General features: G+C 36.5%; 1 protein-coding gene across 4 annotated transcripts in view; it reads right to left on the reverse strand.

Annotated features, from left to right (window-relative positions):
• Positions 1-1366: 1366 nt before the first annotated feature.
• Positions 1367-22879, reverse strand: part of RAB23 (RAB23, member RAS oncogene family) — a 33190-nt gene continuing 11677 nt past the window's right edge. For 3 of the 4 annotated variants that reach the window (XM_032141063.2, XM_058432530.1, XM_032141064.2), the window contains 6 exons: positions 22480-22699; positions 19911-19996; positions 8873-9029; positions 7200-7282; positions 6265-6357; positions 1367-3056 (listed from right to left, as the gene is read on the reverse strand). In XM_032141063.2, the coding sequence (XP_031996954.1) occupies positions 2917-3056; positions 6265-6357; positions 7200-7282; positions 8873-9029; positions 19911-19996; positions 22480-22634 (714 nt within the window). In that variant the 5' untranslated portion in view covers positions 22635-22699 and the 3' untranslated portion in view covers positions 1367-2916. The remainder of the gene's footprint in view (positions 3057-6264; positions 6358-7199; positions 7283-8872; positions 9030-19910; positions 19997-22479; positions 22700-22879) is intronic. The other variant, XM_032141065.2, reaches the window with a different exon arrangement.

Raw genomic sequence — 22879 nt, forward strand, 5'->3', positions numbered from 1 at the left:
AACAAGCTTTCACCTCATCAGTTCATTTTGTTTTCAGAGAGACTAATGATAGATTAATGGGAACATTTTATCAGGTTACCAGTAACTATTTATTTCAAAGGTTTTGAAAAGTGTAATTAACAGTATCTTATATTAAAAGGGTCCAACACTAAGTTGGGACATTAGGTCCTACGGCCAATTCCCTATTCTAAGGTCTTCAGAAAAAAGGTCCATTTTCCTAAAACTCCAAGGAGTACATGTTATTGAGAGTTCTTTCTGAGCGCTGCACTGCCAACTTCTAAAGCAACCACCTAAAACTTCACTCCATAATGAGGAAAGTTTTTATCCTCTTTGTGGTAGTTTTAGCTTTATTTTGAAAAAGTACATGTGTGTTATCAACTTTGGGCAGATACAAAGGAAATCATTTAACCTGGTTTTATTTAACTATATTGCCTTATATGGGTTATTCTGTATACTATTTAATTCATAGACAGAGACTGGAAAAGGAAAAGGAAACCTGAGGAACTCTGAAATATGGCAATTATTCCACAGCGATATGTCTATGCAAAAGATTAGCTGTAATGTTAAAAAAGTAGAGCACAAATGCACAATCACCTGGAATCTTGGAGAAGTTTTTCTTTAGTATACATGGTTTCATAAAATTAAAGTTATTTAAGAGAATGAAGGGTCTTAGAGGGAAAAAAATGTCAATTTTTGAAGGCTTTAAGAATTGATTGAGAAATTAACATGGCTTTCAGGCCTACTTAATTATTATTTTAAATGACTAATTATGGTTAGGTTTAAAATACAGCAGTGCAAATTAAAAATTCAAATATGTAACAAAGATCTCTCTTCAGTTCTTATTTAAAAAAGATAAAACTAAGTACATAAAATTATATTACAGGAACTGCAACTATCCTCAGAGATTACTTTTTTTTAATATAGAAAGGTAACACGCTTTTAGCCACACAACTAATATGAAAAAGAACTAGAACACATATAACAAGTGATTTTTCTGCCAATAAAGACAAAAGACTATTTGCTGCAAAATATTATTTTGTGCAAAAATTAGACTATTTGAAGAGAGTAGAAAAGATGACTCATTAGCAGTATCCACTGTTTGTTAGGAACTGAGTTTTGCCCCCAAAACCTATGTCGCTATCAGCAATGGGAGTGGTGACAACTGGTGACATAAAAATAAACATTTTACATTACTGTGAAATAGATAATGCCAGATCATTTCAATATAATGAAAAGCGAAAATTTACTTTTTAATTTTTTTTATTATTTTTCAATCTAAAATGGCAAAGAGAACATTTACTTTTGATCACTTAACAAGGACACACCCAGGAAATTTGATTTTCTCAACATTAGGAGGATGAGGGGAGTACAGATGGAAGACTTAAAAAACAAAAGGTAAAACACGAAAGGAGTATGTAAAACATTGTTTAGTACAAATAATGAAAAAGGACTTCATGACACATTTTCCAATAAAAGTTATTTTTGCAGATTTTGCAATGCTGTAAAAACCAGGTATATTGAAAGGGGTTATTTATAGGTTAAAAATAAAGCCATTGATGAGTGATAATCAGTTTTAACAGAGTTCACGCAATTATCTTAGCTGGAAAGCTACTGTCCCAAGTGACAAAATTTATGTTCTGACACGATTACATATTAAATCATTTTGTAAAAGAAATGATTTTGTATGTGGGACTGACAGCTCTTGAGAAAGTGCTATACAAACTGAAGGTTATAGAAATGTTGAAGTGATAATCTTAAAATACCATACAAAAATGTGTAAACAAAAGGATGGTTTAGAGTTGCAGGGCATTATAAAATCTGTAATTTTAGTTAAGACTAATAATAATATTTTTGTGCACTTTAAAAATGGTTAGTATAATCTTGTAAGTTCAAAGCTGGGTTCTCACTGAGCAGCAAAAGGTGTTAGATGCATCACCACACTTCACAGGACCTCCTGAGTGATTGCAGATGTGCTGTGTACCCCTTCTTAAGGGGCTTTGGCTGACCTTATAACAGCAGGAGCTCACTATGCTTATGGGTGACTATATCAAAAAGATTTGCAATAAGGCTCACCTGGGAGATGCTCTAGCATTCAAATTCCTATACTCTTTTATCTACGCTGTCAGATGAAAACTGCTTACTGCTTTTAAAAGATATAATAAACAATATAAATTCTGATAGTAAAGCACTATAAAAATTAGGTATGATATTTTTGGCACAAAGCACTTTTTAAACCCAAGCTCATTTTGCAGAATATATGTTGAGTTTCTCATTTGAAAACAAAAACATGTACACAATATGTAAATGGTTTTATAAGTGAATTAATTAGAATGTACATTTTCTTAAATACTGCACATACCTTCAGCTTACTCCAGTACCAGACATCTGCATGCACACCCCACATTCTACATTACACAGATATTGCACAAGTTTCAATGCCAAAGCAGTCTGGCAAGATTTAGGGTTTACCTTTCAGTATTATTTTGTGAAAGTATTCAGATTCAATACTATTTCGCAGAGAAGCTACATGACCAATTTCAGGAAAAGAATGCTTGCTATCTTTCCTTGATCCACAGTATTAAAATCTGTAACAATATATTTAGGCATTTCATTTGTTTTCCAGCATTTAAAATTCAGCAAAACCTGTGTTTGAAATTTCTTATAGCATTCCTTTAAAAACAGGAGAAGCTTCGTCTAATGTAACAAAAATTAAAGGAGTCCACAGGGCAATAATTTTTCCACCAGAGGTCTCACTCTACATTCTGAAAAGCACTGCAGAGCAATATTTAAGTCTGTCACTTTCAGACAGCCATTAGGTGCAAAGTCTGCTGAAAACCTTGTAACATAGCATGACGGCTGGATGGGTTTCTTAATGAATTGCACAATGTAATTCAATTGTTTTCCTCCCAAAACATCTTAGGGTATGCTACAGCTGCTAAAAGGATTTCTGTTTTTCTTGGTCCTTTGTTTGTTGGGTCTAAGATTGATGACATCTCCACCATTGAGGGTACTTGAATTCTGACCCGAGTGACTTCCACCAGATGTATTAAAGACACCTGTATAAATTGAGGGAAAACAGTGATTGCCACTGACATGCCTGAGTTACCTGTTGCATCCAGCTTGTTAGTAAAATTAGTAATATTTTCAAGTATTTACAGTTTCTCTAAAATTGTAGTAAAATCCAACAAAATTTAGCATCTTAACCATTTTTAGGCATACGGTTCAGTGGTATTAAATACATTTGTAATGCTGTGGAACAATCACCCCCATCCATCTCCGTAACTCTTTTCATCTTTAAAACTGAAACTCCATACCCATTAAACAGTAACTCCCCATTCCCCCCCGCTGCAGACCTTAGCAACCACCATTCTGTCTCTTATGATTTTAACTACTGTACCTTATATAAATGGAATAATAGTGTCTTTGTGACTGACTTGTTTCATTTAGCATAATGTAGAACACTGAAGCATTTCCTTCCTTTTTAAGGGTGAATAATATTCCATTGTATGTATATACCACATTTTGCTTATCCTTTCATAATCAATGGACACAGATTTATGATTTTAAAGCTCTTGTTTTAGTTTTACTTTTAGTAGCTAATACACATGGTACAAAATTCCAAGGCTATAAAAGAGGTCACATTAGGGCTCTTTTTTACCCAGGTTTTCACCCCTTGCCAGTTTTCCTCCCCTAAGGTACGCATGTTATTACTTTTCCTACTTATCATTCCAAATATAGTTTATGCATATATAAGCTAAAATGCATATATATTCTCTTTTCTACCTAAGTTGTGGCATATTCTACACAATATTCTGCATCTTTTGACTAACAATTTATCTTTGACATTTGGAATCAGTAAATACGATAATTTTATTTATTTATTTATTTTTTGAAGACGGAGTCTCGCTCTGTCGCCAGGCTGGAGTGCAGTCGTGCAATTTTGGCTCACTGCAACTTCCGCCTCTTGGATTCAATTGATTCTCCTGCCTCAGCCTCCCGAGAAGCTGGGACTACAGCTGCCCGCCGCCACACCCGGCTAATTTTTTGTATTTTAGTAGAGACGGGGTTTCACCGTGTTGCCCAGGCTGGTCTCCAACTCCTGAGCTCAGGCAATCCACCTGCCTGGGATTAGAGGTGTGCTAGGATTACAGGCATGAGCCACCGCGCCTAGCAACTACGATAATTTTAATAACTTATTAACTTCACATCATATCACTTCCTCAAGAATACCTTTTAGTTAACAACAGTATTTCTGAGGGGTGTGTGTGTGTCTATGTGTGTGTGTTTTAAGAGACAGGGTCTTGCTCTGTCACCAGGCTAGAGTGCAGTGGTGCAATCATAGCTCATTGCAGCCTTGAACTCCTGGGTTCCAGCAGCCCTGCCTCAGCCTCCTGAGTAACTGGGACTACAGGCACAGGAATGTGCCATCAGCTAATTTTTCTGTTTTTTTAAGAGACAGGATATTGCTATGTTGTCTAAGTTGGTCTCAAACTCTCGGCCTCAAGCAATCCTCCTGCTTCAACCTCCCAAATAGCTGGGATTATAGGCACAAGCAACCACACCCAGCTATTGGTGAGATTCTGTGTTAATACTAGTAAGATACGTTTTTCCTACTTATACTAAAACAGTAAAAAAGTGGCCCACAGATAAAAGTGATGAGTAGCTAAAAGATAAAGAACTTCATAGTTTCCATTTTGAACTGTGCTATTCACAAAATGTAATCTCCAATTTATGATATAGCATCCATGACACACAAGATTCTGGGCCAAAGATACTGTCAGGGATACAGAGGTGACTAAGACCAATTCTTACCCACAAGAAGTTTATAATGTAATAAGACAAGACAGTAAACAAGTAATACCATATGACATTTTATGTTAAGTGTCATAAAAGAGACACAAAATCTTACAGAAGTTTCAAAGGAAGGACAGATTGCATCTGATACATAAGAAAGGAAAAACTACATGAAGAAGGTAGAACTGGACACTTGGCAATGCCCTGGACTTGGATGTCTATTCTTTTAGAAGATGGAGGCTGGGCAGTGGCTCACACCTATAATCCCGACGCTTTGGGAAGCCGAGGCAGGAGGATCACTTGAGCCCAGGAGTTCAAGACCAGCCTGGACAACAAAGTGAGACTCTGTTTCTTTAAAAAAGAAAGAAAGAAAAAGAGTATGGAGGATGTGTCTTCAGGCAGGCAGATACACAACTGAGAACCTTCTAGAAAGTCCTTGAGGAATGAATTGTTCTTCAACAGAAGATGGGAAAGAGGTCATTCTCAATAGAAGAAAAAAAAAGACCAGAAGTGAAGAAGAAAGCAAGCATGGGGCATACTCAGGAAAGATCAAGACCACTGAGAGAACCAGTAAATGGGTTACACATATGTAATGGTGTGGCAGGCTACACAGAAGGAAGGGCAAAACCGTCTTTAAATGTTGGATTGAAGAGAATCTGCATTTACTTTGCTCCACAATGAGTCTTATTAAAGCTTTAATCAGTAGATATGAAGAAGACAAGAGGGGGGCCAAGGAGACCACACCAGGTAGAGGCTTATTGTAAGTGTCCTGTGTTCACAAAGCATTTGAGGTCTCTGATGGCAAGAAATTTTGCAATGAAAATGGCAAAGGCAGAAAAAAAAAAAACCAGAATCCAGGAAAAATCTAAGTTAAAATAGGTCCAGAAAATAATGTGTTTGTTTCTACATATGTAGTGAAGGGGGACGGAATACAGATATGAATTCCTTAAGAGACTATACAAGTATCAAGATTTAGAACCAGCAACTTTGGCTCTCATTTTCCTGGAATCCAAAACAAGAAGAGAGACATGGTCAGGCAGTTATTGTGAAAGAGAACACAACACACTTGTTCTTCAGGGAATGCTAAAGTTTTGCTGGCATTTAACATAAGAAAAAGCAAAATCAGTAATGGGTCATAAGCAAGATGGTAAGAAAGGGAAAAGGTAAGAGCCAGTGTAAGTACAGATTCAGAAGAGTAACTGTTATAAAGTTCCTTTATATAAAGGACAGATCTTTACAAAAAGACTTTATCTCTGCTGTGTTTAAGCTATCAAATGGATTTATAAAATTCAATGGCAAAAAAACCCCCATTAACACAATATACCTTTTAACAAGAGACCTGATACTTAAATCACTGACTTAATAGTTTAATAATCACTTTTAAATCACATTTCTGAAAGAAATGAGCATATTATATGTGTTTTTTAACTTTACCAAGTAAACATGGGCTAAAATTTCCTATGTACTTACCAATTTTGTTACTACTTGAATGCGTTAGTTCTGGATCCTCAGCTATTTGTTGTTTGAGTTTCTGAAGGTATTTTTCAGCCAAATACTTAAAAACTAGAATAAAAAGAAAACACCCAGAACCAGGTCAATGATTTATGCATGTAAATCTGTTATTTCACATCATTTATAATATTTATACTTACTAAACAAATTTAAAGTTAGAATTAGGAGCATACAATCTAGTTAAAAATTCAACTTTTAAAAATTATTTGGGCAGTATCTGAGTACGATGATAATATTAACAAATGTATAATGGTATTTTATTAGTAAATAAGTGAAATAATACTTGTAGTGATTGGCTCTTGGCTCTTCTAAGTATCTGAATAGTGATTAATACTAAGCAACACTGAACAGACTCAGTCTTGAAAAGATGTCTCCTTTATGTGAAGAAAAGTATCCAAAACAGACATCCAAGAGAATATCTAGTTGCAATCTAAGAAAGTGGCAAGTCTAGAATGAGAAAAATAACTTGCCATCTTTCTCTAATTTCACTTTCTTAAACTAGGAAATACTATTAAATTAAAGTATTAAATTAAATACTATTAAATAAAGTAACTACCTCGTGGAATATCTGCTATCATGGAATTCTAAAACAACTGAGTTATTTTTAACAGGTATGCATCAAAACCACACATGCATATACTCTACATATATAGCTTACATTTTTCAAAGATAATAATAAAAATGGAAAACCTTACCAGGATGAAAGGTATTCAAGGGCATTAGTAAATAATTAAGCACTAACAAAAAGAAGTAGAAAGCCTTTAAATTCTACTTAATGTTAGGTGACAAAAAAATATTGTTCTCATTATAAATATAATTTCTAAACAACACAATTTTAAAAGCATAAAAATAAAATTTATTTTTGCAATCTACATCCTTTAAAGGCAATTTACCTTCATTCACATTTAGATCTTCTTTCACTGATGTTCTGTAGAATCTTAACTTTAACCTTTTTGCCAGTGCCTCAGCTTCCTCACTGCACATCAATTTAAAAAAAAAATGCTTTACAAAGGTGTCTTCTGATAGTTTGTTTTTTAAATCACTTTTAATTACATTTACTGAATACAGTTTGGCAGGGAAGGGAGGGAAGGTGGATCAGATCTTTCAGAAAATTTTCATATTTCTTTTTAAAAGAGCTTGATATCAATGCCCAATTAAGTAAAATCAGTTGAAAGCTATGTTTTCACTTAGTGCCTGTACTGATTTTAGTTTTCACTACTCTTGAGAAATAAACACCAACTGTTACACCGTATGTGTACATAGAAGACTTTTCTATAAAGTCATTAATCTCTAGCCCTAAAATAAGAAAATATCACTTTTCTTTATATAATATTTTAATTAATTTTATCTCTTCCTAAGAACACCTATAGTTAATTACACTCTGAAAATCTTACAGTGAATTACTTATTTTATTCTTACTGGCTATGAAACAACTTTGCTGCCTAAAGCCAAAGTCAGTATATTAATGACTACATCTCCAAATTGTACTCCTAATTTTAGTTTTATCAGGATTCCTGGTTGTGGACTCCTGATATTAATGTCATTAGAGACTGTTGTAACCATGCCCCATAGGCTCCCGCTATTCCTCTGGCTTCTGGTCTTCAGCCCCTTGTGTAGTCTCCTCCCACACTGTAATCAAGGTTGGTCTGGGTGTCCACTAATATACAATACAAGGGACAGTATAAGACTGGGTCATAAGAAACATTGTGGCTTCTGTCCTGCTCTCTCTTGGATCACCCACTCTGGCAGAAATAGCCGCTGTGTTGTGAGAACAGGAGAGGCCCATCTAACAAGGAACTAAGGCTTCCGGCCAAGTGAATAAGCCATCATAGAAATTGATAGTCCAGCACCAGTGAAGCCTTTCTGAGAGAACAGGCCTAGCCAACATCTCGACTGCAGCTTCATGAAAAACCACCAGCTAAGCCATTTCCAAACTCCTGACCTACAGAAACTGTGATATAATAGATGTTTGTTGTTTTAGGACACTAAGTTTTGGGCTAATTTGTTATATAGCAACAGATAACTAACATAAGAAGACTTAAAAAACAGGTAAAAATCAAGCAAATATTTTTAAAACTAGCAAAAATAATAAGTAAATATTTATAAACAGAAATTATCTGTTCACAAATTTGAGCATAAGAGTTTTGAATATACAAAACTATGAATCTGAACCCTTAATTAAAATTCATCCACATAGGATAGCTACTTATTCTGGGTATTACAAAATCTAGGGATGCTTTTCTTAACATTCTTACCATATTAAGGTTTGACTTAACATGAAGAATTAGATTTCTTGTGCAAAGACCTGAGATTAGAATTCTAAAAGAGCCTTCAAATTTTAATCCTTTAATTTTATCTACTTAGGAATCAGAATGAATTTTTTAACCCAAACCAATCACATAGAATAGCTCACAGAAATTTTAGGCAAATTAAAATATTTAAGTCATTAAAGCCTTCAAAATCAAAGTATAGAATTTTTCCTAGATCCCGTAAAACGATGCAAAAATTAAGATGTCTTAACTTTATAGAATTACTGTCCCTCCTCCCCCAAAAGTAGCCATCTTACTTCTTTATACAAGAATCATCCAGGAGATCGATCTTGTTTTGCACAAGTACAGTTGGTATATCTCCCACTTCGGCTACTACTTTCTCTCTCCAGCTGGAAACTGCTTCGAAAGATTCCCTATCTGTGGTAGAGAACACGAGCACACAAGCCTGGGCTCCTGTAAGTTCACAATCAATCAATCAACCAATCCAGGCATTTACATTAACATATTACATTTCCATTAAGAAACAGTCTCATGCAGAATGGGGGCAACATTTAGCCATTCCAAACAACTTTTATGTAAATAAATGTTGAACTCATCTTTGTACTACTCTTCTTTACTTTTGAACATATAAACTCTATTTATGCTGAACTCATCTTTGTACTACTCTTCTTTACTTTTCAACACATAAATTCTATTTTCATTTTTACCAAAAACAGTGGTTCTCAAATGTGTTCAACTGTCAAAGTACCCTCAAAACCATACACATTCTTTTTGGAATACCATAAAATACTGGTTTAATTCCATTAGAAAAGCTAGACAGAATGGTAAACTAAAATTACAGGCTGTTGCCAAATTCTTCTTGTTAATTTGCTTCTTAATTTCTTACAGCGCAGATTTAAGAAAAATGTCATTTGCTTAATTTCTTTCAGCGCAGATTTAAGAAAAATTTGTGAGAAAAAAATCATAATTTGTTCATTCTATTCACTTTTTAAATAAATTGTATTACTTTATTTCAGTAGAATGCCAGTGACCCTAAGGAACATAATTGGAAAGCCAATGCCAAGAGTGTATATATATATAATAGAGGGGTGGGGGAAACTTAGTTTGCTCTGTTTCACTGCATACTTTTACCCACCCATATTGTATCCATTGATAATATTTTAACCATCAACTGTCATTTTAGGCTGATAATATCAAAGACTAAAATAAGCAGAAACCTCTTAGAAGAAGCCGTTTCATAAATTATTGGCTATTGATTCAGGTAGCAGCTGGTAAAAGCAGGCATGTAAGCAACAAGAGAAGATCATCCTGGGGGTCAAGATGATTTCCTGAAATCAAGGCATGTTTTCTTACCATTACCCCTTCCTTACAGATCCCTCTGGTCTAAGAGTTTTCTACCAAGACTCAAGATATGTCTGGGCTAAGACACTCTAGAGCCAAAAATAGTCTGTATATCTATCTATCACTGGGGGAATACTGTAGAAAGCAAAAGACCACAGAAAGAAAACAGCAGTTTGCTATTACTGTAAAAACAGAAGGTTCATTTGGAAAATCTTCCCTACCCTAAAAACAGGTTTTTTGTTTTCTGGTTTTTTTGGGACAAAGTCTCACTGTGTTGCCCAAACTGGAGTGCAGTGGCATGATCACGGCTCACTGCAGCCTCCACCTCCCAGACTCACTCAGTCCTCCCACCTCAGCCTCCTGAGTAACTGGGACTTACAGGAGGAGCCTGCCATCGTGCACAGCTAATTCTTTGTATTTTTTTTTTTTTTTTTTTTTTTGTAGAGATGGGGTCTCCCAATGTTGCCCAGGCTGGTCTCAAACTCCTGGGCTCCAGCAATCTGCCTGCCTCAGCCTCCCAAAGTGCTGGGATTACAGGTGTGAGTGACTGTGCCTGGCCTAAAAACAGGTTTTAATCCAAATAATAAATGAATAATGCAAAATACAGAAAGAGAGAGACAAACACACCCTGAGACCTTCTCAGAATTTAAGGGAAAATAAAACTGAAGAGATCACATTAGTATACTGATAAATAAACTTATATTCACTTGAGCTGTAATATTCACCTCAACTACAAATAAAAAAATTATGTAATCATATTTTAAGAAACTGTGGATCATGAGGTCAGGAGATCGAGACCATCCTGGCTAACACAGTGAAACCCCGTCTCTACTAAAAATACAAAAAATTAGCCGGGTGTGGTGGCAGGCGCCTGTAGTCCCAGCTACTCGGGAGGCTGAGGCAGGAGAATGGCGTGAACCCGGGAGGCAGAGCTTGCAGTGAGCTGAGATCGCGCCACTGCAAGACCAGCCTGGGCAACATGGCAAAACCCCATCTCTACAAAATATACAAAAGTCAGCCAGGCGTGGTGGTGCACACCTGTAGTCCCAGCTACTCAGGTGACTGAGGTGGGAGGATTGCTTGAGCCTGGAAGGTTGAGGCTGCAGTGAGCTGTGATTGCGCCACTGCACTCCAGCATGGGCAAAAGGGTGAGACCTGGTCAAAAAAAAAAAAAAAAAAAAAAAAAGAAAAAATTTGTTCTTTATCATAAAACTCAATGAATTACCTTTAAGCCTACAGCTTTATGTCCAGCTAACTGTCATTTAAATTTGAGGGCACAATAGGGTATTTCCAAGTGTTCAAGGTCTCAGACACTTAACCAAAAAAACCTCTTAGAGGAAGCATATATGACGGAAAAAAAAAAAAAAAAAAAAAAAAAAAAAACAGACAATGCCAGAGATATGGGCAGTAAGCATGATTAAGAAAAGCTCAACATTATTTAAAAAATCAAAGACCAAAAGATAAAGTATGTCCATAACAACCCCAAAATTATTTAGCAGGGGAAGGAAAGAATGGGTAGAGACCAGAGAAATGTGGGAATGTGCCAAAGTGCTTGTGTGAAGAAAGGGAAGATGTTTACATAATCAGGGAGGTAAATAAACAACCCTGCAGCAGAGGCCTGTGGCTGCAGGCACGTCCCCTCAACCCGGCTTCAGCGCAGCTGTGGGGGACAGCTCCTGTGCCAGTTGCTCCTGCCTATGCTGCTGGGGGCTTTTCTGATGCATCCCCAAGGGGGAAGTGATGCCTCTGGGAGGGGGTGGAATTAACACCTCAGCCTCCCTTTGGTGGGCTCCTGAGGCCTCTCTTCATGGTTCCTCAGGGAGACTGAGCCCCAGTGGCCCACAGTGATACTTAGAACCCTTTACTGGTTTTTCTCCCTTCCTTGCCTCATTCTCCCTAGTCTTTCACTCTACTTCCTGGGATCATGTCCCAAATAAACCAGCCCCACCCATGTCGTGCAGTGGGAGGGCACAGAAAGGCTTAAACTAAGACAATAAGTGCCCTTAAGTTACAGGCAATCTTAAGTTACAGGCAATCACCTTAAGAATAAGAGAATGTATGACTATTAAACCACAGGAGAAAAATGGATTTGTGCAGTATAAAGAACAAAATCAAAAAACAAGAACTGCAGGAAATAAAAAATCTGAAATAAGATTGAAAAAATAATTCCTAAGAAGATAAATTACAATCTCTAGAAAGAATGGTACACAAATCTCCAAAGCAGGGTAGTTCACCTGATACCAAGCCTTTATATCAAATGCTGCACCACCCTGTCTGATTTAACCTAAATATATTACTAAAATGGAAAAAAAATCAACTGGATTACTTTTTATGGATTACTTTTATGGTTATAATAATTCTGACAAATGTTGGACAACCACTTGTTTCCATTTCCCCTAACTGAATATCATCTTCCATCTAGACAGATAAAATACTTTGTCAAGCTGTGATTCATCATGCTTCTTTTATGTCTGGAAAAATCCTAATGACCAGAAAGCCCTTTCTAATATTTAGTTTAAAAAGCTCAAAAGATGACCCCTTACCCTCCACCCTTTTTTTAAAAAAAAAACTGACTGAGGTACCAGTAAAGCATGTAACAAATACAAGATTCCAAGATTTATGAGACAGATCATTATTTGCAGAATTTAGAAAGCAAATGGCTGATGATCCTGCTACACAACTCTGAACTCCCTCAAGCACTTCAAGAATTTTTTTTTTTTTTTTTAATGAGATGGGGGTTGGAAAGAAAAAGGATCTGTAAAGAATTTCTTGGCCGGGTGTGGTGGCTCACGCCTGTAATCCCAGCACTTTGGGAGGCTGCGGTGGGCGGATCATGAGGTCAGGAGTTCGAGACAAGCCTGGCCAACATAGTGAAACCTTGTCTCTACTAAAAATACAAAAATTAGCCGGGTGTGGTGGTGGGTGCCTATAGTCCAACTACTTGGGAGGCTGAGGCAGGAGAATCGCTTGAACCTGGGAGGCAGAGGTTGCAGTGAGCCGAGACCATGCCATCGCACTCCAGCCTGGGTGACAGAGTGAGACTCTGTCTCCAAAAAAAAAAGAATTTTTGTAGAGGAAGTACTGTACTCCAAACCTTTCTCCTGCAAAAAGGTGCAGTAGGACGGATGAGGGTGCTATCACCACCTCCTTCATCTCAAACCTTAAAGAATGGATGCTGACAAGACCAATTTAGGAAGCTGTTATGTATTTCCAGCAACTGGAGGACATTAGGGACTAATGATGCCTTGATTCAAGCCTGAGAAAAATGCAATGGGTGAGAGTGAGAGTGAAAAACCAAAACCAGCCGAAAAAATGCAGAGAGCTATACTGGGAAGGAACTGTGCTTCCCCCAATGGCAGGGCAAAGAATGCACATGAATTTCATAGGGTCAGAGATGAACCACATCTAAGAGATACCAGTAATGGGGCTCTGGACATGCTAAACTAAAATATGGCACCTTGACGTACTGAATATTTTAAGCTGAAGGAATCTGAGAAAACACCAGAAGCAGGAGAGTCACTTTGATCTCCCCCAGCCCCTTCTCCTCTGAAGCAGGTCATAAAATTCAGGAAGGATTTTCTTGTTTTTTTTTCGAGATGGAGTCTTGCTCTGTCACCCAGGCTGGAGTGCAGTGGCATGATCTTGGCTTACAGCAGCCTCTGCCTCCCGGGTTCAAGCAATTCTCCTGCCTCAGCCTACTGAGTAGCTGAGATTACAGGCACCCACCACCATGCCCAGCTAATTTTTCTATACTTTTAGCAGAGATGGGGTTTTGCCATGTTGGCCAGGCTGGTCTTGAACTCCTGACCTCAGGTGATCCGCCCACCTTGGCCTCCCAAAGGAAGGATTTTCTGACCCTCACCTGAAGGAGGTCATAAGCCCTTCAGGTGAGAGGTGACCTCCATATACCCAGAGGAAAGGAGAATCCTCATTTCTGAAGAGAGAGGGACACCAAAAGGAATCTGAATGAACCTCTGCTGATGAATCTTGCTAAGTTTCCTCCAGTTTACTGCTCTTAGCTCATGTGTCCTATCACATTCTTCAACGACTTTGCACTCTTCCTCAAACCTGGTATAAAAACGCTCAGGTTTAACTGTTTATTTGGGTTTTCATTTCCTTATGAAGGCTTCTTTGTCACATAAAACTTATATTAAATAAATTCATAAGTTTTTCTCTTGTTAATCTGTCTTTTGTTAGAGACCCAATCAAGGACCAAAAAGAGTAGAAGGAAAAGATATTTTTCCTCTCCTACAAACCAAAGTCACAGTAAAAAACTGTAACAAAAATCTATTTCATGTCGTCTGTATCTTTCTGTACTAACTAAAATCACTGGTTCCTACTGCCTGGAGTCGACTTTCTAAAAAGCTTTAGAGAAATCATCTGGGATCCCAGAGGCTTCCTAATCTGTGCTCTGTTGTAACCTATTTACAAGAAGGTCTTGTTTCAACATCTCTCACTATACAATTAAGCCAGCATTCCAAGTCCATAATAATACCTTTGAGCAATGGCTTTGATATAATGGGTCTTTTAAATGAATTATAATAAAATTATTCTTTTTAAAATTTTAATTTGTTGATTTTTATGCATCATTAATAACACATTTCTAGGATTTAAATCAGCGAGTCGTAACTATATATGGCATAGTGTCTCTATTTGCGGCACTAAATTTGTATCTTAATTCATTCTTTCTAGCCCTTACCTTCTCTTCTTACTTTTATTTCTATTTAATTTCATCACTATCTAAAGCTGTACTAGCAGCAGATATTGTGTGATTGCCTAGGTGGCATCTCTCCCTAAAAACACCTTTCCCCCACTGTATAGTAGCCATACGGTTCAGGTAGACTAAACCTATTCTCTGCTGGAGGTGGGAGTTGTGGTGGTGGCAAGGAGTACAATGTGATCCAAGTCAATTAATCACATTCCTCTCATTATTGCAATCAGGTCAAGGGTGGTCTAATCAGAGAAAAGCTCAGGACATCTGAACCACTGCTATGGGAAGTAACCCTCTCTCCCCAAGGATGTAAACAAAGCATCTGGCTGTCATTGCTCCTGGTGATAATCTTGCAACCCAAAAGGAAATCAACATGAGGAGGTACCAGTACCACACAGGAAGAGACAAAGCCAGGAGAATCAGTAAGGTTATAGGCTGAACAAACAACTAAAAGGGGTGCTATTTCCAGACTTTTCTATCAAATCAGTAAATCTCTGTAGTTTTAAGCCAGTATGAAATTATTTGTATTTGGCAGCAACCAAAAGCATTCTAATGGAACCCCAAGGAGGTTTCCCAAAGGGAAAACATAAAATAATGTTCAATATACTGTTTTTCAGTTTTATGTATAATTGCTGTTTTTTCTTTAATTCATATTGTATTGTGATAAATGTTTACTTTTACCATTTAGAAAAAGAAGAAGCTGAAACTGAGGACCTATCTCAGTATCTCACCCTCTTTGCCATTTTAATATAGTCAGCTAAAAAAAAGTTAAATTACTAAGATAGGCTGTTTTTTTTTTTTTTTGAGACAGAGTCTTGCTCTATCACCCAGGCTGGAGTGCAGTGGCATGATCTCGGCTCACTGCAACCTCTGCCTCCTGGGTTCAAGCTATTCTCATGCCTCAGCCTCCCCAGTACTGAGATTATAGGTGTGTGCCACCACACCTGGCTAACTTTTGTATTTTTAGTAGAGACGTGGTTTCATCATATTGGCCAGGCTGGTCTCAAACTCCTGACCTCAGGTGACCTGCTGGCCACAGCCTCCCAAAGTGCTGGGATTACAGGCGTGAGCCACTGTGCCCAGCCAGTTTTGCCTTTTTAAATTATAGAAACATAATGTCAAATATATTATCTAAAAATAACCCTATTGGTTAAAAAGTAATAACTGCCACATCAAAATGTCAAAAGCTTAAAAAGGAATAGGCCAGCCTATTTCCTCAAAAAAAAGAACAGACATTTCATGCAGAGAATTTAGAAGACAAAGTTCACTAGATAAAAATAAAATAATGAAAATCTCAAGTAATCCTACTTCTCTCTGGTGTTTCCACGTAGGTTTTATGTTTATTTTTTTCCTGAGTGTGTGGGGAAGGTAGTGGTAATAACTCCATTAAAAAATACAAATAACTTTTACTCAAGAATAAAACTGTACATTTAGGACCTGTTAATCAATACTGTCGAGGCTGATGAAATTCATAATTTGATAAAAATATCTACTTGAATGACAGAGCCTTGGTAGAAAAAACAATACCATCTACTCCGAGAACAGCTTGGGGTAGTAAAAACACAGTTCTCAACCTTACACCATGATACAGGTGCTCAGGATCCAAATTGGTAGCCACAGAGAACAACCAAAGCTGCTGTGGACGGGAAGCCTTAAAGTACACAGTAAATAGAGTGGTAAGTAGTGGTGGCAAGAAACCAAAATGTGTTTTAGAGCAGGCGGTGGAAGTCAAGTTTCCTTGGTACCAATTTAGAAAGGCAACTTCTTTGGTCATTTATATGTTAGTACAATTATTAAACCTTAGTTGTCATTATTACAATAAATCCTACATTTTCAAAAGTGAAAAAAATAAGCTATATATTCAAAAGTTACTTGAATTCACCCAATTTCTCAAGTATATCAATTTTATATAACTGGTATAAATGTGTAAATAAAGAAGCAAGCTACTTCAATAAAATCAATGGTAAATCCTGTCTAAAAGAAGAAATTATGTGTTTATGATACTGTACCTAAAAGTTCATTAACACTGTCACTTGAAACTTTCGTATATATATAGATTTCTTCAAGAGACATATACTGGTATACTGCTATTCAATATATCTATTCTATTTTCAAGTACTGCTTCTCTGATAATCCAGGACACACAAACATAGGTTCCCTTTCAAGTTGGGTAAACTGACATAATAAAGAAGACTTCCATGAAGAAGTCAGAAGAATTTCCATTGTATACATAACTATTATTTCAGTTTCATTAAACCTGTATCTTCCAATATAGGATGTTTAAAGAGACTTTGAAAAAATAATTCATAACTGCTTCCATATCATCTGTTCTTGGGGACTGTTTAGTATTCAACTACTAGCATTCTATGTACTAAGATAGAATATATTTTAATTTTTATGATACCAAAGAGTAGATTTAAAAGCAGAAGACAAAAGGAGATTTAAGAAGTAAAAAAGATAATTAGCTTAAAGGAAACTTTTCAGATATATTTCTAAGCAATGTTATTACATGAATATAAATACAAGTTAAGACAAAGAAGCCAGGGCAAGCTTTACTATGCCTATTATATCCCTAGAACAACGGAGACACTTAATACACATTTTCTGAATAAAACTTCAAATCTAGAGAAAGAGTCATGGGGGCAACTATAAACAAGGTAGATCCTACTTTCCTGGGGCTTCTAGTTCAGACAGCAAATACCTTTAAGTGAAATCATTTATATTTATAAATATAGATATATGTATACATACACACACATACATGTATATGTGTACATACTACAGACATGCTTACATACATACATATATGTATATGTGTATATATACATGTTTATATTTATAAATATGTGTATATGTACACATATACATATATCTGCATTTATAAATATATATACACTGTGTGTATATATACACATATATACACTTAATATATATGCACACATATATACATACTATATTAATTACATATATACATATTACATATATACACATATATTAAGTGTGTATATATATGTGTATGTGTATGTGTGTGTGTATACATATATATATATATAAAAAAAAAAATTTCATCCATTACTTAAGGTCAGAGTATAAAGTTATAGCATCTGATAAGTAAAATGAGACTGTGTGATGAACAAGCAGAATTTCACTTTATAAAAAAATTAACCAAAATGATACTGTCTCTTAAGGTCAACTGAATTCACTTGAGCCAACAGGTGCTATGCAACAGGGCTGGGGAGACAAAGACAAAAACCCTGCCACTCCATAAGCCAGAAGCTAAAGTAACTCATAATCTCTTAGGGAAAATAAATATGCAAATGCTACATAGAGTGATAAATGCAATAAACATATGAATTAGCTAAAAAAATTATTAACTGTTCAGGGATGAGGGCCACAGAAAGTTTCACAGACTTCTGAGATGTTAAGCTTGAAGGCAGAAGGTCAAGTAAGACAAGGAAGCATTCCACGCATAGCGTAAAAAGAAAAGAAGAAAATGGGGGATTTCTCAAGGGTGAAGTACAAGTGAGGAATCAGCAGACGACGCTGGACAGACAAGGAGAAACACAGTTGTAAAGTCCTGTGTATATGATGCTGAAGAGTTTTAACCACGAAAGTGATTTGGTAGTGGGAAGGATAAAATAGTTTTCACTGATGCCATCTATTTTCTCAAGGAAGACTGAGGTGAAGAAATCAGCAGAGTGGAGAGGAGGAAGGGATTCCCAAGGTTAAGGCAAGAGAAAACACAAAAGAGCTCTTTTGGAAAATGACAGAGACTTGAGTAAAGAACACTGAGAGTGCCCGGCAGCACTACGTCCTCATTAAGGTTATGTGATAGTAGCTTCAAAGTTCAGTCTCAATGGTTGGCTGATCTCTATATGGTTCAGGTGCTTGGATGCAGATTGGTAGATAGTCGGGTTTAACTGGGTTGGGCATTTTGCTGAGCAAGTATTGTGCAGAGAGCGTAGGTCAGGGAGTTAAAGGTCCTACAGGACTAGAAAGCGTCTGGGTATTAAAGTTAGCAAGCCACAAACCACTAGTAGTGGTCAGAGAGTAGGAGACTACAGAGGTTTAGATTTTGGGGTAATGAAACAATTGAAATGAGCAACAGGCTGAATTTTCAAAAAGTAACCCAAACAATTGTGGAGAAGAAACTGAGTCAGATGCCAGTGTTATCAGAAAGGAGGCTTATAAAGGAAGTTGATGGACCATAGCAAGCAGGGGGATTAGTGGTGGGTAAAAGTCTCATGACCTGGACTTTCAAGGTGCCGAGGTTTTTGAAGGAGAAAAGAGGAGGAATGGTGTGGAAGGAGCAGTGAGAAACAAGACGCCCTCTGCCCAACAGCCTTTGAGTCTTGAAGAATGAGAGTATGCAGGGATATGGGTAAAAAGCCTCCCTTAGAGAAGGCAGCAGAGGAAGTTGTGTCTTTAGAAAACAAGTTTTAATTACAACATGGTGAAAAGTTCAGAAAAGAGGGACATCACAGATGGGATAATCAGTATATCAGTTGTGCCTTTTTATTTCCCACAGCATCTGCGAAATGCAGAGTATTAAATACCTGTCACTATGAATGATCAATTAATATTTACTTGGCATCAACAGGCTATAATGCTACATGGTATTCCACCAAGCTTTTGTTACTGTGTTCTCTCACTTTAATCACTATTGGCAGTTGAGTTACAGGAACACTGAAAATGGTGTTTTAAATTCCAAAAGAAAAGGGCAAAATTTTATAAGAAAACGTTAAAGGAAACTTTTAAGTTCCATTTGGAAGTTTAATTTAGCCTTTTAAGAAATTTTAGCCCACATTTTAGAGCCTTAAATTCTTTAGTCATGGTTCCTTCCTTTCACAGGTATCTCATACTTCTCTGAACTCCTACAGCAATGAAAAGGCTTTACCGTGTGACTTCATGTGTCATAACAAATGTCATCTTATTTGCCAGGGCTTTACTTTTTCATATGTTAGCTTCCACTCTCTGACTATACAGTCATTTTCTTGGGGTCAAAGTAGGCGTTTAAGAGTTTCTTACTGATTTGGTCTGGGAATGACTACATGAGTCATATAATTCTAAGGCAGAGACAAACTGTCTATAGTACCAAGTATTATTTGCTACTATAAAAGATCTTTAGAAGAATAATGAACTGGGGTTTTAAAAAATACTTTGAAATCATTTTAACTATTCTTCAAGAGAAGCCCTTATATGGGAAACAAAGAAAGCAAAATTATTTATTTAGCCAAAATAATGTGCCCAAACAAAATAAATAAATAAATCCTGTGTTTTACCTCGATAGTAGGCCTTTGTAATTGCATCAAATTCCTCCTGACCTGCAGTGTCCCATAACATTAGTCTGACATCTTCATCATTAACTCTAAAACAAGAGATGAATTTATTTCATATGTAAAGGAAAATGTTTTTGGTAATATAGCTTTGTGTATATTTTTCATTTTCAAATCCAAAAAACTACAAATGCTCCTTGACTTATGATGGGTTGTCCCAATAAACCTACTGGGGGTTACATCCTGGTAAGCCCATTGTAAGCTGAAAGTTTCCTTAAGTCAAAACTGCATTTAACACCCCATTAAACCACTGTAAATTAAAAAAACTCATAAGCTGAACTATTATAAATCCTTATGCTCCTCAACTTATGATGGGGCTATGTCTCAAAAAACCCATGCTGAAGTTGAAAAACTTTAAGTCAAACCTTCTTGAGTCAGGGACCACATGTACACTGTCAGTTTCACCCTGAAAAACTCTGAGTACTTTCGGATGTTGATATCATTATCAACAGTGAAAGAGTGAAAAACATTCCCCTAAAGCTATAGCTTCCCACATGATTTGGATTTATCTGCCATGTTTTTTTCCTTGACACAGTCACAGCGTAGTGGTGGTCTAAGATTAACGTTTTGGGAAGGGGAATTTCCTTAGGTCAGTGCCTGTTCTCCTTTCCCGACATCTTTCTAATGGGTTCTGGTGCTTTTGTGATAAAATGAGGATAAGAATGCAAAAAAGCAATTTACCGCCAGTCATGGTGGCTCACGCCTGTAATCCCAGCAATTTGTGAGGCCAAAGTGGGCGGATCACTTGAGGCCAGGAGTTCAGTACCAGCCTGGCCAACATGGCGAAACCCTGTCTCTACCAAAAATACAAAAATTGGCCGTGTGTGGTGGCGCATGCCTGTAATCCCAGCTACCCAGGAGGCTGAGATGGGAAAATCGCTTGAGCCTGGAAGGCGGAGCACCACTGCACTCCAGCCTGGGAGACAGAGCAATTTACCTCCCTGGCTCACTGGTTGCCCTTAAACTTAAAATTTACTCTATTTTGTCATGTAGTCAATTCTCATTATTCACAGTAGTTATGTTCCATAATGTCAATGTGAACACTGAATTAGCAAACACTGAATCACTGCTCCTAAGGGAAACACAGGGTTAGGTTCTTGAGAACCCCGGTTACATTTTTATCAACTGATCAATGAGTAACCTTGTTTTACGTGTTTCTGTTTAAAGACACCTTACTGATATATATTGTTAATTCATTAACACTGAATTCACGACCAACAGCACTATAACTCATGCCTGAACAAAGCTTATCTAACATATTTATTTTTTCTGTAAGGCACATCATAGCCTTCCTATGCTTAGGAATGCTAGACAGCACTTCAGCACTACACTTAGGAGCCTTCTTAAACAGCAAAATCACCAAGAAAAAGCACAAAATGTAAAAAATGTGGCATTAAACAGAACACAAAAAGGACACATGTTTACTGTATGACGTGCTGAAACAAGAAAGCAGACTTATTTGATGACTTCAGCTGGGAAGTGCATGCTGGGCAACTTAAATTTTTTGCTGCTCTATGTATGTCCACAAACGACCACACACGACCACAAATGCACTACACATACTGATTCTAGGGTTACAAATAAATATTACCAAGTGGGTGAATCTGCATATGCAGAACCTATAAATAATAAGGATTGACTGCATACTTAAATATTTATTTGGTTTCAGGTAAGAAGTCTAAAAAGCAAACATCATCAAGACTTAAAATGCTTGCTCTTAAAATATGTTCTAAGAGAGGAAGCAAATATGGAAATACTTTTAAAAAGACAGTAATAGAATACAGACTAGAAATTAATCTTTAAAATCATAAAATTATCTTTGATGTTAAAGTTGGGCCAGTAACCAGGTTTGTAATATTTCAAATTACAATTTGAAATACAAACTAAAATGTATTTGGGTAATACATTTTAGTTTGTCTGCTACAATTTAAAATATCCTTAGACGTTCTCAGGACTAATGACAAAAAATATTACTCTGATGTGCTTTAGAATCCAAATGAATTTCCTGAAGTAGTATTTCCTTTTCATAGGCAAATTTTGTCCTCCCAAATCTGTTTTATCTTATTTCTTTAGAGTAAAGCAAACTATTAATTCTCTAACTTCCATACAGTCTTGCCTAGTTTCAAAAAGAGAACAGATATTCTAATGAAAAGGAGCCCATAATATAACTTTCATTCCAAAGAAAATAGCAGTTGGAAATCTCACTGGGGTCAGCATCAGTTAGTGTTTAAGACGTGCCCAAGGTGTCACCAATAAATATAAAACAGCTATGAGACAGAAAAAAACGTGGGAAGGAGAGTAGAAAAAGAAAAAAAAATGAAAGAAGAAGGGAAGTGATGAAAGAAAAAAAAGGATAAAGTTACCTATGTAATGAAAACCACCATCACTGTTGCGTGAGCATTGCCACTAGTTGCCACACCTCGAAATCCACTGCAATTAGTTAACTATTACTCCAATGAGTCTTAGATATAGTTCACAAATCAAAGCCAAAGGAATAAAATGGCCAAGTACTTACTGAATTTGTCGCTCCAAAAAATCAACTCCAATGGTTTTCTTATAGTCTTTTGTAAAAATGCCTTTGCAATATCGCTGAATCATACTTGATTTTCCAACTGCTCCATTCCCTACAACCACCATCTTTATGGCGACTTCCATATCTTCCTCCAACATTTTTTGAGCTGCAATGGTTTCTGTACCAACTCTAATTCCAGGAGATCAGATCTTCCCTCTCAAATCTGTGGTTTAAAATGAAATTATTTTTTCATAACATAAAAATGTACAAAATAAACTAATTGTTTTATCAAGAAATTATCATATTGCATTGCAAGGATGTGTTTTCATAACTGAGGTCCCTCCCACTCTCTTTAGATAATGTAAATTCTTTGAAATGTACAGCAATAACAATTCATTTTTGA

The sequence above is a fragment of the Hylobates moloch genome, unplaced genomic scaffold (assembly GCF_009828535.3).
Source record: "Hylobates moloch isolate HMO894 unplaced genomic scaffold, HMol_V3 SCAFFOLD_20, whole genome shotgun sequence".
Taxonomy (NCBI): Eukaryota; Metazoa; Chordata; class Mammalia; order Primates; family Hylobatidae; genus Hylobates; species Hylobates moloch.